Here is a 17,970-nt window from a genome sequence, read left to right as displayed (position 1 = left end):
AGATAAGGATTATTATAAAGGAAAATGAGTTCTTGCATTTCCTTATATCGATGATCAACATTAACAACGCGCCATGTACGAAATCTTTTCTTGATTGGCTTTTGTACTGAATTTGAAACGTTTTGACAGTGATACAATGTACCTAACAAACGCCAAATTGCCTGAAGAATACTTCTGTTGGAATAATACGTTAAACCACATCCATAAAGGAATATTTTTCGAGTAGTATCAATGACCCCTGTGTTAAAGGCCAGCCTATTAGAGCCCCTCTAGCGGTAGATCCATTTAATTGTTATGCATTATGTTCGACTTTTGCAAAATATTATAAAACTCACCCAAATACGCATTGCTTTTTCGTGGTAAGTTATTACTAAGAATGTTCACTCTACTGTAATTTGAACGTTTTTGGCAAACAGACCAAAAATCCTTTGATATGACAAAAAAATTAGGAGAAAGCATCCAAGATGGCTACCCAATTCACCATAGTGATAGGGCATTAAGAAAAGTCTGCATTCCGTTTTTGTTCTGTAGTTCTGCGAAATTTCTGTTATTATTCCACTATGGGTTAGTTGTTTCAAAGAACTAGAACTTATTTTTTGAACCGCACAAGAGTCCCAAGTGCTCCCAACCGTCTGGAGCCAGTGAGACTATGGCATCCCAAATCGAGGTATGTTGTGAGGCTGAAGGTAGTGGGGAGGGGAAGAAGATGAGGAAAAGGAAGGTGGGGAAGAATCTGGCTATTTAGATCTGGTCACCAAACACGGCCAAAGCCATTTCAAGAAACGTTTCGATTCTGATTGGTGGTCTTACACCAGGGCTATACTGAGAGTATCTTCCCTTCTGAAACATGCCGCAAATATAATATACATAAATTCAGTGAGTACATTATGGAAAACACAAATTAATGAAGTAAATATTCAACAGTCTCAAATATTCGTGATCTTGGAATAACTCTTGATAATAAACTTCAATATAATCTTCATATACAACAAATCACAAATAAGGTTGCTAAAATGTTAGGTTTCATCATTAGAAACACAAAAATTTTTAATAACATCAATATCATTAAGCAACTCTACTTTGCCTACGTACGAAGTCATCTGGAGTTTGCATCAATTGTTTGGTCTCCATTCTATAAAATCCACATAAACAAAATCGAAGCAATTCAAAACAAATTCCTAAAATATCTCTGTTACAGGTCATTTGTAAGATTTAATAATTATGCAGAGGCAGCTTCGTACTTTAAAATTGATTCATTAAGGACGGGTTGTTTCGGAAAATCTGAACAATTCATCAAATTTCAACGTTCATTTTCGGGTTCTGTGAAAGTTTTATTCAAGTTCTGTTACTAGATCATTGTAGGCTAGTTACTTGACAAAACTGAAATAAAAACAGAACTTGAAAATATCTTTCACAGAGCTTGAAAATGAACGTTGAAATTTGATGAATTGTTCAAATTCTCCGAAACAACCCCTCCTAAGTGTACGAAGGCATCATGCAGATGCTCTATTCCTATATAAATTAATTAATTATAGTATTCAATGCCCAGAGTTGCTAAATAATATTAAATTTAATGTGCCTACACGTTTAACACAGTCTTCTATCCTGTTTAAAATCGATCAAAGCAAAACGAACTGTAGACAAAATTCTTGCCTGAACAGAATATGTAATAATTACAATAACATATTATTCAATATCGACATCTTCAATTGCGAATTTACTAAATATAAAATGACCTTAAAAGAGTATTTTACTGATGTTTCTTGAATTGATGTTTCTGATGTTTATATTTCTAGTATTTATATATTTATAATCCTGTTATGGTATGATTTATATGCACAAAATTGTCTTCTTATGGTTATGGTTATGATATGATTTATAATAATATTTGGCTAATTTATATAGCGCCGTTTTCGTGAGAAATCACCTCTAGGGCGCTATATGCACAATATTGTTTGTATTCTTATGGTTACCAATGTATCGATAATCTTTTATTTTATATAAATTTTAGTTTTTTTTCCCCTTTATTTTTGTTATTTTTGTTGTATTATTTTGTTCTATTATTTTATACAATTCTTTTATTTTATATAATTATAACTTCACATTTCTCATAAATTTAATTATTTCTTCTAATGCTGTCTTACGTAAAGTCACAAGAGGAAATCCGTAATTGGTTTTATTTTGGCTATTTTACTTATGTACAATCTGTAAAAATGTAAACTGTTGATTTCCCAAAAATGAATAAATAAAATAAAAATTTACTTGCGCACACTGGGATTTGAACCCGCGACTTTGACCGGTTTGCTAGTCAAGAGCCTTACCCATGGAATACAGAGGCCGTCAATAGTAATAGAACTTGAAAATAATTTCACAGACCTAGAAATTTGATGAAATCCAGTTTTCCAGGATCTTGCAGCAATCGGTTTATGTCGATTGCTTACCGACCCTTGGGACGAAGTCTTAGACTTGACTTAGCCGTAAAGAATCATTTTATTTACTGACCTACGTATCAGATATAAAAAGAGGTAGGTACTTATAATAATGTGGATAAATAATTAATTCCTCCCAAGATATCAAAACAAAATTCCCCATACATAACTATCTGGTTTTAAATTTTATGACGAAATAGATATTATCTAGGCCTGCAATAATATAACTTTAATGGGTTCCATTCGTTGTTTTATGGCAGTAAAATTTTAAGGCAATCTGGATGAATTTATTGATCATTCGAAATTAGGATTGAGAAATAACGGAACATTAATTATTGCGCTCTGTCCGCATCAAATGTTAATTAATGTTGTTTATTATGTATGTATTTTACTCTTATAATACAAGCATATTATTTGCAATCTGTTTTGACAGTCTCTGTTGATGAAAATGGAATGAAAAATTTACGTTAATTTGAGACGTCAATAAATCTGCGAAAATATTCGCATGGTATATGGATTATATATGATCTTCCTACGAATATAAGAACATAAATAAATTATTAAATATTCAAGAAAAATATTAAAAGTCTATTTTAATACATTATAAAAATAAGTACATTATACTGTGTTTATTTATTTGTTAAGACATACACAGTACAATAAGATACAGTTAGATATTTTTAGTTATTACATAGTTGTAGTACCTATTACGTATGTCCATAAAATATCATTACGTAATTTCGCCTGAGATTGTTATAAAAGGAAGGAAGTGTGTGGATAGATAATAATAAATGAATTGAAAACAAGAATTATAATAAGCTCACGAATTGTAATTGACTGTTAATACATAGGAGTTTTGAAAAATGATGTGAAAATATTTTTGAAATATGTCATGCTAAGAAATTTAATAAGTTAGTTTTGCATGTTAGAAAGGAATCATGAAAGATGTCTAAATGTATTAATTTTTCGTAATGGGTGTATGTTGTGATTGCGCGAGTAATTACTGAGTTGTTTGCATTGGTATTGTTGGCTTCAATATGAAATAGTGTAGTGTGCCTGGTACGCCTCGTTGGAACATTTAAACCAATGACGGATAAAAATTCGGGACTATCTATTTTATTATTTAGCAGATTATGTAGAAACAACAGGTCTGACAATGTGCGTCTTTTTTGTAAAGTTAACATATTATATGTAGTTTTGTTGTATTTCTTGAGTAAATGTTTCGAAAAAATATTCTGTATACTTTCTACTAAATCTATGTATACCTTATATTGAGGATTCCATATTGTGGAAGCATACTGAAATAAAAATAAAATTATGTTGAAACGTAAGTTTTACAATATTTGGCAAGTCTTTATAATTAATATAAAAAATAATTATTATTTATAACGCGTAAATCGACGACGTTTTGCACATAATCCTTTTAAGACATTTTCAATGATCACGCATGGAGTAAAATGATTGTTGCTAATTTATTGAGAATCTCATCAAATTATTGGTAATTCGGTGAAAAATGGGATTGCAGGCCGTTTCCTGATATTTTTTGGTAAATTACGAATATCTCGGATCATGTGTTCATGCACGTATATTTGCTTTGATAATAACGAAAATATTAGGATTTTAATGAATACGTGTAGCCATTTAGAACCGTTTTCAAATTTGCGAATTTTTAAACCAATAATATTTAGTGAATATATTAAAAGTATACGTTTGTAGTACATCGATCAGAATCAGATAAAATGAAAACTTTAAATCTTCCACACATTTTTAATGTATTTATAGTGTGTACTAATACCCTATTGTTCGTAGATTTGATATAACTCCTGGCTGGTGCTACCAATGGCACGCTTCGACCAATAAAATCGAGTTTACGAAACCGAGGCATCAGCCAATTTGATTAGTTGATAAGTATTATTAACATGTCAGAAAATCGAATTAATCGCACTGAAACTGTCTCAAGGATTTTCAATCCTTTGTTGCGGTTTAAAGGTTTTCAATTTGACCGCAGGACACGAACAACGAAATAACAGTTAGCTGGCTACCGTTGCAACAATCAACAACGTAATAATTTGTTGTCAATATGAATTGCCTTTCCACTGTCGGTTGACATTATATAGCACTCGGGTCAAGAGTTATCAAAATTTACGATCGAAATACTGTAAGTATGATTATCCGGTTTATTCTAGTTTAATTGAAAACGAAAATTTATTATTGAGTTTATGTACTCTTCAGCAGTATTTACTTAGATTAATAATTTATGAACAACGTAAATATGATTTACATCACTGACAAACAAATAATATGCAAAAATATTGCGAAATAATAATTAATAAATTAAATAGAATCCATGAATGACAAAGGAATTAGATTTTCATGGACATATTTAAGAGCGAAACATTCGATGCTTAGATTGCTTTATTAATAGACATCGAGATGTTAATAATCTCGTATGCATCGACATGATATTGATAAATAAACAATGGGAAGAAACAAGTATGATATATGATTGATGATTGTGATTTAATCGAATGGATAAACATCCTAAACATTATTATTTTGTCGCACACAAACAAATAATTGTGTATTTTAACAAAATAAAACCTTGTAATAAACACGAAGACAACGATGATGACGTCGATAACAATACTAATAATATTAATATTAATAATAATCATCATCACCAATCAGTAAGAATGCAAGCAAAAAGTAATTTTAAAAAACGTAAAAGAGAACATAATTATAGGCGTAATTAACATTGTTATTACTATGCAGGTATGTAGAGTATCTACGTAAATATGCAATACAAAACATATGAAATGATGTCTTGTCATTTTTTAATGATAAATAGGTATTTAAAAGCTCCATAGCTCACGATGTAGCTGACGTAATGAGCTGGGAATTGTTAGCATGTGACTAGAAACTTCACACAGAAAAAAACTATGCACAAATCAAGTCGCCAGATCTCACCGTTTGTAGGATTACGATAATTTATTACGATTCATTTTTAAAAACTTTCAATTTTATGTAAAACATTTCATACAAGACCTCATTTCACGGATTACGTACGGTATTTGCTGAAAAGAAAACGGATTGTGGAAGTCGTTTTTCAAACGCATCAACATATTAATATTTGAAAACTCGGTCATCGAATTAGCAAACACTTATTATCTTTCCTTGATCACGGTTTTTGTGTTATTTTTCATATTTGCAAGGGAAAAAAAAGATGATCTTTAAATAATGACCCGGGGAACATAACATGTTTGCAGCAATCCAGTAAGCCCCGGGGGGGTGGTGGGTTTGTAAATACGTCAAAGTATATTTGGTTCAAGGTTTGATTCATCGGAGCACGTAACTCTTTTGATTGATTGCTCTACTCAAATCTAAGGTTTAAAGCGTGAGATGGCGCTCGATTGTTTTCAGTGTGATTCTGGAACACAGAAAAAAATGATTCATTTTCTGTGGAAAACCTGACAGACAAAAAACAACGGGTTTCACACTCATATTGTGAAACTTCAGGAGTTATGAAAAATCATGACGATTTAACATTTTATATGTTTATCCGAGACACTATTCAGATTAGAAACCAATTCATTAGAACTTTGTGAAAAAATTTGTTGATAATTCTGAATTTAAAATATAAGATCGACAAATATGACGTTTAATAACTAGGTCCTAATGGTCAAGCGGTTAAGACGCTGTCCCGGTTAGACAAGAGATCCTTAATTAGATTTCTAGTTATGAGTTATGACAGTTATCTTTTTTATTTTCTGTGTCTTGTTCTGTTTCATGTTTCGTTTAGATTTGTTAATAATATCTTCTTCTTCAATGATACTTAACAATTCATTGTTTATTAGCCCCAAATAAAACATCGTCTAATTTAGAATGTCGTTCGCTTAGATGGGGAATGTGCGTAACCTTAGTAGGTAAAATGTAACACTAAGATCGTCTTTGATTTATTATGAATAAGGTTAAGCTCAAAAGTTTCTTATGTTAAAGTTGCTTAGATATACGATTTTATTATGTCTTAAAACTAATAAGTTTGACGGCCGGCGTGGTCTAGTGGTATACGCTTTTGACTACAGATCCGAAGGTCGCGGGTTCTAACCCGGCGTGCGCAAATAAATTTTATTTGATTAATTTGTGTTATTTCACAATTAATTAATTAAAAATAATATATAGTATATTTGCGGCACGTTCCAGAGTGGAAGATACTCTCAGTATCGCCCTGGTGTAAGACCACCATTCAGAATTGAAACGTTGCTTGAAATGGCTTTAGCCGTGTTTGGTGACCAGATCTGAATAGCCAGGTACTTCCCCACCTTCCTCTTCCCCATCTCCCTCCCCTCCCCAATACCCTCAGCCTCACAACATACCCCAATTGGGGATGCCATAGTCTCACTGGCTCCAGACGGGAGCAGTTGGGACTCTTGTGCGGTAATACTGTAAAAAAAAAAAAAAAAAAAAAAGTATGTAAAGGGTAGACGAAGAGGAGTATAGGATAAGGATAGGAGATGCTTCCGATACATTCTATACTCGTGCACGATTCTATGACCGTACGCGTTATTCGGCTCGATATTTCTGAAGATTACTGCTAAGATCGCTTAAATTATGTGATTTTGATGTTGCTATTATGATTCGTATATATTTATGAACTGGAACGCGAGCCGAGCCTCGAATTATCTGAAAGGAACGAAGCAATAGCAAACGGGCGCCACTTGCCAACGCTGCTTGCGGCTGCTTCGTTCCTTTCCCATAATTCGAGGCTTGCCTCGCGTTTCGGTTCGAAAATGTATACGCAGCATTAGATTAACAATTATAATCACCTTATCAAGAAGCCATCTCAAAAAAAGATTTCAATAAAAAAAATTTGGGAAACGGGAGAAGTCGGGCAGTAAAATGTCGTAGGTACCTGTAAATGAAGTAGGTGTAATTTGTTTTACAGATTTTATCTCATGATCCGATAAAAAGAAATGACAAAACCATAATTAAGTATTTATTGCACAATACCTCAGCATTGAACTTTTGCACGTTACAATGAGTATCGCGTAAGATCGTGTCCAATTTAGCTAAATTATATTTAATAGTCTCAAATGCATGCAGCATAATATAACAAAGCGATAATGCAGTGACGTAATAAATCTATAGTAGGTACGGCTCACCTAGGTACATAATATTATATGTGTATAATAGATGTATGCACTAATGCACCTACAGATGTTATGTGTAGGTATGTGTGTGTAAAGCCATAATAACAGACGCAGTATGTATCTGAATGCGTTTGCGTTGCAAGTTGAATGCAATACAAACTTTGTCTGAGTCAGGGTTGTCAACAATAATTATTATTAATATTTTCATTTATTTATTCTTAAATATTTGCATGATACACCCTCTCTTGTTTCTAAGTGGGTATAAGGCTTTTGTATTAGAGTTCGAAAAGAACAATCATAATTTTAAATTATTTTTAAAATGTACATGTAGTCTTATCATTTAGGTTTTTTTAGTTACGATAATTTTTGAAATTTTCTTAATGTGCCTGAGGGACTATTTCGGCTCCACTTAAGGATAAGGAATTGAACTTAACATCAAAATTACCTAATTTCTTGCTGTCATCAGGAAGAACTGGAAACGCAACGAATGAGTTGTTCACTTCACTCGAACAACGAGTGATTCGACCCACTCGTCGTTCGATTAGAATGAATTTTGAAGTTGGGCGTATGTAATTATGTACCTTCGACGAGACTCAAGAATAAGATTATCGACCAATGTATGTACTTTCGACTGTGAATGCGAGCGGCCTGGATTGGAGAATTGATGCTTGTTCCTGTGTAGATCCACTTTGGAATATTTAGGAAATTATCAAGAAATCTTTATACTATATGTTTTGACGGAAAAATGATTTATTTTAATCATTTTATATCTTGCTACTTTTTGTAAAGAACTACGTTTTTAACGAAATGCCCGTGACATGTTCCTAAAACTTTTGACACTTTTGAGAAGAGATTTTAACTGGATTGTATCAGTAGTTAGTTGTTAGGTATACATACCCTAACAAGTTGCTAACTATTAAGCTTTTTTTATTTTTACACAGCAGATGTAAAAATAAACAATCAATGCGGTATTCATGTAAAAACATAAATGGAATAAATAATTGTGTATTTATAAGTATATGTTTATGCATCCCGCCAAAAGCTCCAATGTTACCAATACCTCTTTCTCATAAACGACGAATATAACGGAAAGATAGGTGACAACAAAATCCTCAATGGAGGCTCGTTTATTATTCCTATTTCAAAAGTGTAAAACACACATCAGTCAAGTTAAGTTTACAAATTCAGTGCTCAAATTATTAATTTATTTATTTTTTAAAGAAAAGGAACCTATTATTAATATTTTTAAAGATTTGTATCACTCACAGCCCTGTTTGCCACACCAGGCTGCTGTATGTTTTGATAGGAAAATCGTTGACTCCGAGACCTTGGTCTGCCGCAGCTGTGACGCTGGGACGACTATACTTATATTTACTCACCTACACTTGTGTCTGTACCCAGTTATATATCCTATACTGTGCATAATGTAAACTGCTATACCTAATACTATATGTATGCACTGCCTACTGCCTACTGCACTGTAGGTACATCATGCCATTACCCGCCGCTGCATTTCGTTAGCTGACGATGCAGCTTTATGGGGAATTGACTGATGCAATCGTGGAACACTGCTAATTGTGGTCGTATGTACGTTTATAAATAATATATCTACTCTCATATTGTTGAGCAGACTATGAATATGACGACAAAATGTTCAAGATTTTCCAGCGAATTGTTTTTACCAAAATCAAATCTGTGAATTGAACAACTATATTTTATTGCACAATAGCGCAGCCCTGTGAAAAATCACGAGAAATTATAATAATTAATAATTGTAGGATTTTTGGAGCTGTAAGTATTCAAAAAAATAATTATTATCTCAGGATTATTGTCTTTCAAATGAAGAAATTTACCTATCGAACGTTAGTAAAAATTATTACTTCCCTCCATGGACATTAAAAAAATACAACATTTTATTCATATTAATTGTTTTTTTTTATGGATAGACTTTCAAAGAATATGTATTCTAATACTTAAAGTTAAAATGTTGTATCTAAATAAAATTTTGGAAAAACTAAAATTGAAAGTTTACAAACCTTCAAAAATTAGATATTGTGATATAAAAACAGGTTTTTATTTATTTAGTATCTGTATCTGATTAAATACAATATATTGGCATGGACGTTCGTTTACATAATATCTGTGCTCATAAAACATTGTCTGGCGGATTTACGCTATATTTTAATACTGTTCATGATTTTGGGACCGTTGGTTTAGGAGGTGCAATATTTGAACCCAAAAAATAAAGGACATCATTACTTAATTTCCGTACTAAACTCATTTTCGACAAAACTTGGAGATACAATGTTTTAACTTTTATAGCTTTAGTTCAGTTCAGTGAAACAAGGCGCGTAGTCTTAGGACGGGTTGTTTCACAGAATTTGAAGAATTCATCAAATTTAATAGTTAAACTTCAAGTTCTGTGAAAGTTCTATTAAGTAATGTTATTATTTCAGTTTTGTGAAACAACTGGCCAATAATTATACTATAACAGAACATGAAAATAACCTTTACAGAAGTTTAGAATTAACATTTGAAAATGATGAATTGTTCTAATTCTGTTAAACAACCCGTCCTTAATAACGTATCTTCACTCTATCAATTTGTGCATGTATCTGTCAAACATTTGAACAAAGCTATTACGCATTTCGTAGGAATAATTATTAATTTATAAAACGACTTTTACCTGCTTTATTACTTGTCTGATAGTGGTAGTTTCAATCCATACTTCCTAGTTGTGTAAAATTTTAACATACGTTTATTAGTAAGGGTTTATGTTTCTGATTTGGTCATTAAATAGAAATTTAAAAGTATTTGTTAATTTTCCTTCGTTTTAATGTGAAATGAACATTATTTCAAGACACGGCTTTAATTACCAATGAATAAAGGTGAGGAAACACTCACGTACACAACGTATGCATCACCAATGTCTCAGGCTGACGTGCACACTTTTCCTACGAGAGCATTTCACATTTGAAGCGCAGTATCGCGATATTCAACGAATTTTTCACTATAAAACACTTCGTAACGTTTTACTAAATCTATAATTAAGTTGCTAATCTCACATTTTAACAACAAAACGAGCACTTCATTTCAGTAAATGACAAAACAAACATTACCAAAGTAAAATCAACTCGTCGCGGTCGGAAGACCTTCCACTACAGCAATCTTTCTTTCATACGTCCAACGCTGATCTGGACAGCGCAGATCGGCGCTGCGTGTGGAGCTTAGAATTGTGTGGGTGTGACATGTGTGTTTCTATATCGCATAATATCATTGAAGATGTACGTTTTGTAATGTTACGTATACATTTGCGAACTTAAACGCGAACCGAGCCACGAATTACGGGAAAGGAACGAAGCAACTACAAGCTGCGTTTGGCTCCATTCGCGGATGCTACGTTCCTTTCCCATAAGTTGAAGTTCAGTTCGGCAGTTCGCGCATATATACGTTGCATAAGATGTCTTAATGCGTTGCGTACATTGCGTGCATGGGTTCAGTGTGTCGTTACCATAACCAGATATATTTACTGACCACGGAAAAACCAATACTCTCTCTCTCTCTCTATTTCACCCGACATTACTAAAAGAATAAGTTTCAGATGTTGGAGAATAATAGTAAACCATAATAAGTAAGTAGTGAAATCGTAAAACGACTTCTCGTAAATGTTTAGTATTGAACATTCAATTGTTTATAATAAACATTCTCCATCATAAAACGGTAAAACAGAAAGATAATTTGCTAATCAATTGCAATTCACGAGCCTCGAATGATTCAATGTGGTCAAAATCTAATTACCGTCGAAACCTCCGCGTAATAAAATCTAATAGTCTTTGTCCTAACCGGAGTTAGTAGTTGGCCACTTAGATAATGGTTATCAACAAGTATTTAGTAATTTATGGCACATGCAGTAATCGAATTAGCGCCAAACTCTAAATGCTAAATACGTCACATCCTTTTAAATGGGTCATACAAAGGACCAAGGACTTATCATGTGGAATAGTATACACAAGTTATAGATTTACGTAATAGTGGCTAGGGCTTGGGCAATAATTGCTTGGATCAAGTATTATAATTGCTATTATAACCATGAGTGGCATTGATTCTTGGTATGCCCTTGTATTTCAAGACTTGCTTTGTTTTAGAATTTAACCACCGTTTGTAATGAGAGGTTTAATAACAATGTTTTACATTTAATTGTTAACAATCAATAAGTATATTATGTAAGAACTCTAACGAACAGTTGTTTTATAGAACTTGAACAATTCATCAAAATATCAAAGTTTTATTTATTTCTTATTTACGGATTTTAAACGACCATGGGGCTTTTACATTAGTTACATAAGAAATGATAACATTTTTTTAGAAAAGGATTATAAACAGTGGTTACAAAAAATAAAATAAATTAAATGAAATAGTAATAATTAATTGAATTTATCAGAAATAACATATTGGTATAATAAAAATGGATGAAAAAGCAAGTTTTAAACATCTAATTTGTTCCACTGAAGGCAAAGAATCGGCGAGTTTGTTACATAATTTGTTTGTGAATGGCGACCATGAAATATTTCCTTATGCCTAGTGCATCGAGTAGCTACTCTTAAATTGACTGGACTCGGAAATTTGCTACAGGTTACAGTCGAGTGCAGAATTTAAAATTTAAAAAATGAAAAATTGTTTGCTAATCCTACGCTAATTTCCATGTGAATGTATTTTTAAGTTATTTAATAAAAAGTTTGGTTAATTTGTTCTAAGGGAATATTTAACATAGAATAATTAACAATTCGTAAACATTTTCGCTTAAGAGGAAGCTACAAGCCAAAAATGTGTATATTCTTGGTATACCTTATACTGTATGTAGGTCACAGGCATAATCGCTTGACAAACGGAGTCTTGAAACGTTCGATTTCAAGCACAAAACTGGTTTGTATTTATTTTATAAATAATTTTATAAGAAAGCAAAAAAGTTAATCAAGTGAAACTGTCACAGATAATATTAGCTATAATACTGTATTTTTTTTAAAGTTGTTTCCTTTACGCGTTCATACATTTCTATAAGTAGTTTTCATTTATACTTTTCATTGAGTAATTTATATTTTTATTTGTATTCTACTCCAGCGAAACGACAGGAAAACCTTTTATTTATCTAATGCATATTTTTTTAATATTCATAATTTAAACCAATTCGTTATAAAGATTAATCTAAATAGTGATTTAGCATTAAGATTCGCCTTAAGTTAAGTGAATACTCAAGTTCTGTAAAAGTTTTATTCAAGTACTACTAAACAACTGGAACAAAATGGAATAATAACATAACTTGAGTTGAAATTTAACAAAACTTGAATATTAACTATGTAATTTGATGAATAGTTCAAGTTCTGGCGCTTGGTTATTTACACAACCAAACATTACTCTGTGCTTCGAAAGTCTTTTGCAGATAAATACAGTTTGATATGCTAGCGTATACTTGTGTGCGACACAATATTATGTTTGTATTAAACTCGCAGATCTATCTCCGTCAGTAATATAATTTTAGGATTGAACAATCGCCCCAGGCAAGATTCAATCCATGGGTAAATGATGATGTAGCCGTAATGACGAATGAAATTGTGTTATCCCTTGTGGACATGTTACAATAATTATTCCCAATGTCGATTGCCAATAATTATGTCACAATTTGAATTTGAATGCCGTCGTAATGAGATGGTAAATTATATTCAAATCACTATATAATATAATTATGAAAACCGATCAAATATTTTTAATGGAGATATCTTCATTGATGAATGACATTACCTTAAACTAAAAACATTCAAGTACAAATAATCTATTAGATAATTACTTTTATTACCAGGTTTCGATATAGATTTGATCTTACGAATATAGTCTTGCCTATCTTTGTATTATTTGTCATTTGAGTAAGCTTTTATATATTTTTGTAACTTTATGTGGATATAATATAGCCTTTGATTGAGAAGGTTTTTGTAATTTTACGTAAGTACCAATTTTGTACCTATATTATCTGAGTTTTTTATATAGTACGTCATAACATCTGTGGGAACCTAGTAAAAATAAACTATAAACAACAAAAAAATTATAATGATGAATTTTATTACAAGAAATACTGTCTTACAGCCCCATCCCACTCACCGATCATTCTGTCTCTCCCCCCACTCTTCATTAATCACCAGTCACGTCTCCATCCCCACAGTTAGTTCATATTTTATCCTGGGGAAGGAACGGTCTTTAATAAAAAATATTGTGGTTTAAACAAAGTAACATATGTATCTACCAACTAACATGAAAAAAACTTTAAAATTGCTTCATATTTGTCATCTTTTATTTCTATTGAAAAATATGGAATGAACATATAATGCTACAATCAGAGGAGCGAACTGCATACTAATATCTCGTCGAAACTTGTTCGCTATTAGAATGCGATAAGTGGTGCACGTAGACCGGAATCGGTATTTTAGTTGGGAGAGTGTTGGGAGAGTTGGAGGTTGGTTGGATGTCAAAAAGTGGAACCAAATTTTTCGTTTCATATCTCATCTAAATATAATACATCAATGGGAGTGAACGATATCGCATTGTATCCAATTTAAGGGCAATATATTTATTTAAAAAATCGACGTTGCATGCTAAAAATAGTTTGGTTTACCTTGATGTACAAGACACAAAAGAAATTTCAATGCGATATTCACGTCCAAACAAATTTATGAAAAATTATTATTTGCAAAATTCTAAACGTTTAAACTTTTTACATACCTGTATTATGACTTACATAAAGAACATTTATTCTGGTTTGCTTTCAAATATAATTCAAAGATATAATTTTTTTAATTGCAATCCTAAACACACAATACTATAAGAAGCAATTAAGCAATTTCAACCCTATCACGACGCCACTCTTACGTGATCACTCCTGATTTTCAACATCGTATGCAAACATGGATCACTTTCAATAACAGTATTATAACAAAAATCGCCTTCGTAATCCTTGTTGACATTTAAAATAAAGTATTTAGTACCAAATGAGTGCAATCTAGCCCACGTTAATAAACCATTCACACCTGTTGTAAAGCTACAACGATTTACGATAAATGTGAAATTGATTCAAGAGTCAATTGGTTGTGGCTGCGAAACCAGAGTCGGTAACTTACCGCTCCTAACTTCATTTGAATAAGTATTGCGCAACAATAGATTTATTAGTTATTAGTATAACCGTTCCTTTGCCTGCACCCGAGATCTTTAGATAGTTAACTCAAACTTACCTGTTTGCATTGAACGCTCAGCAGTTACGAGTGGTTTGTGTTCATTTAGCACAGTGAAACAAACTATAGTCTATTCACTGAAAAGAAATCCTTTTCAATGTTACTTATTTATTTATTTACTCGATTTATTTTTTGAAAATTTAATTACAATCAATTTTAAAAATATATAATTATTAAGTTCTGCAAGTATTTTTTTGATTTTTGTTATTGTTACACCTGTTTCGGCTTTCAAGGCCATTTTCAAACTGTGGTTTTAGCCACGTTTAGACGACTTATTTATATGATTCTATTTTACCCCCTCCCAATTTAAAATGAATTATTACCGGTTAAACCGATTTAGTGATAAAATAATTGTGACAATAGATTTCATATTCTGTGGGGGTATTTTGAAGTCTGTTTTTTTCCACATTAATGTTATCTTAATTGTTTGTTTATGATGTGGTTGCTATTAGTTTATTTAAATGTGTTATATTCTTTAGGTTTTGTGAACATACTTAGAATAAATAATTTCCCTTACTTTATTAGTTAGTGGAATATTAGGTTTATTGGTTCTTTTATTGATTTCTAATTGTTGAAGTAAATTAAATCTACGATCCACACTTATAGAAAGAATGTTACTTATTTAGTAAATTGTTTCTTCTTATTATTGTACGACAGATTATTAATCCACTTACAGTACAATCTTTTCATTCTGACACATCTGGGAAAATAATTATACAAAACAAGACTTAAGGCTACTTACTAAGGGATTAAATACTTCCACTATTTAAGAAATTTCATTCAACAGCACTATTCCTCGTGTCGTGCTATATTGTGCTAGAACATCTGTTCTGCCGTGTGGTATCTTGTTGCCATAGTTAATGCGGAGCACAGGTTAAAACGACACGAGGTCACAATGAGAATCTTCGCCTATACGGGCTTTTATAAACATGACATAATATTTTAGTGGAACAGTAATCATGAAATAATATTTGCTATTAAAATTATACAGAACCATTAATTATTGTTAATATTGAGATAGATATAATTTGAGATTTTCACCTCCAAAAGTTTTGTGGTGATTTATTTTTGAGGCATTATGCCATGTTGCGCTACTTCCTTTTTTAGCCGACGTATTGAAAGGCATTACAGTGTCCGAAATGTTAACTGAAAAACGTACTTAATGTACGATGCGAAACGAGGTATAAAAGGCCAGTACGCGTGTTAGTGGCCATCTTCGATTTTGACCGTCTTACTGTGGTACTTTAAATATGATTTGCTGGCGTCTCGGAGCCTATAGTTTATTGAACTTTCCATATAACAAAACATAGTCATCATAGTTAGTTTGTTAACACAAATTTGGGGTAATGTTCATTTGCATGATGAAGTATTTCTCCGTCTGCCTATTATTTCTTACGTCGTACAACATGGGTCTCTTCAAGACCCATGTTCACTCCTTCCTCTCCTCGAAAAGTATCTCCATACAGCATCACAAAAGATGACATAGGCCCCGAGGAAAATTGTTTTCATCGGGGGCTCCTATGTAGAGTTAATGTAAAAATAAAAATTTAAAATATTTAGTTTTTTTCAAAAATGATTTCTCCTCGGTGAACGGAGTATAATGTTACAATAATATATTTACTTAATATATCTATTCACTGTGTCAAAACAAAAGGTGTAATGAACTGGTACCGTTATTGTTTATAATATCCAGTAACCCGTCAGAACAAATTACTAAACACAAAAGCCTGGTTTCTGTATTAAAATTAAAACTAATAATGTTGTTTAACTTATTTTAAGCCGTAATTGCTAATGTATCGAAAATTTTTACGGAGGAGAAAAAAAATGATCAAACAATTATCATTTAGTTTTATTTTTCGTCTGAAAAATAAATATTTTGAAGCTATATATAAATAAATCTTGATAGAAATTACAATGCAAACGCAAGGAGAAAAGTGGGTATTGATAATTTATTAAGTATCTATTCAGATTGTTGGTAATCCGGTTAAAAACGGATATCGGATCACGTGGAACACATGTATCTGTCTTGATAATAGAAATACGAAAATATTCGCATTTTCATAAACACGTATTCCGTGGTCGTGATAACATATTGGTTATTTACAAAAAAATTGTCAGTAAAGCTGTTAATACATTCGTTGAGGCCTGCAATGTTTTTCACTGGATTACCGATAATTCTTAGTAAATTAGCAATGCAAATATTTTCCGTTCGGAAAATGGTTGCTTTGAACTGGAAATGCATACAAAAAATGCTGTAAAATTTTCATGACCCTCATATAACACTAGTCTGAGAGACATTCACATTTTAGATCAGCAACATCATCAACTATAAGCAGGTTGATGGAAAGTAAGCGCAAGCCAAATTAATACTAACTTTGGAGATCGCGCTTTCGGGGTTTCTGGGCCTACGGTTTGGAAAAACTCAGGTTTGGTTAAAACTCGCTCCGGAACTAAGATGCATAACCAGAATTCAGATTCAAACAATAGAATACAGTTCTAAACAAAAAACTTACCTTTCTAGGCTCTCGTACCTTTAAATTAATATACCTGCCTGACAGTAGCGTTCTTGTATACCTATAATATATCCTAATCACACTTTGCTTGTTGGATTTACATAATTCGAAGCCTTACTCCTTTATCTTTCGGACACTTCAGAAACAGATTTTCTGCTTCATAACTTTTAAATAAATAAGTAAGCTTCTTAAATAAGTTTGTTTAAGCTGACCTTACCTTGTGAATGAATAAATATTATCTTTATTTCACCGATAATCAACCGTGTATGTTGTCACTGCTACCATGTGCAATTTGTCATCATAACAACATCCCAACTCATTTCAGCATCAGGAGTGCAGAACTGCAGCGGCGGTATCAAGTTCCAACAACTGTCTCACTGTTGACTGTACGCTCGCGAGGCTAATTGATTTGTTTACTTTGTCTGGACCGTGTGTGACGTACGATGTGTGTGATGACATGTGACGTACGATGACGTCACGTGACGTGTCAGTTTGTCAACCACGCTGGAGTTGTAAATCATCGAAACCAGGAGCGGATTGGCGGTATGCGTCAAATTGTCGGGATCCGCTATGATGAGAGTTATTATGCATTTACTACGTTTTTTTT

At 32.2% G+C, this 17,970-nt stretch overlaps 1 protein-coding gene across 1 annotated transcript; it reads left to right on the top strand.

The window, feature by feature from the left end:
• The first annotated feature begins 560 nt into the window (after window positions 1–560).
• LOC149417167 (uncharacterized) lies at window positions 561–17,747 on the top strand. Its single transcript, XM_089640552.1, has 4 exons — window positions 561–564; window positions 925–1,178; window positions 1,480–1,585; window positions 17,689–17,747. Exons 1-4 carry the CDS (start codon window positions 561–563, stop codon window positions 17,745–17,747), a joined length of 423 nt encoding a protein of 140 aa, XP_089496678.1.
• The last annotated feature ends 223 nt before the right edge of the window (window positions 17,748–17,970 follow it).

The sequence above is a fragment of the Hesperophylax consimilis genome, chromosome 15, assembly GCF_061612785.1.
Source record: "Hesperophylax consimilis isolate HC1 chromosome 15, BYU_Hcon_1.0, whole genome shotgun sequence".
Taxonomy (NCBI): Eukaryota; Metazoa; Arthropoda; class Insecta; order Trichoptera; family Limnephilidae; genus Hesperophylax; species Hesperophylax consimilis.
Note: the sequence above shows the minus strand (reverse complement) of the source record. Positions and strands in the feature narration are given on the sequence as shown.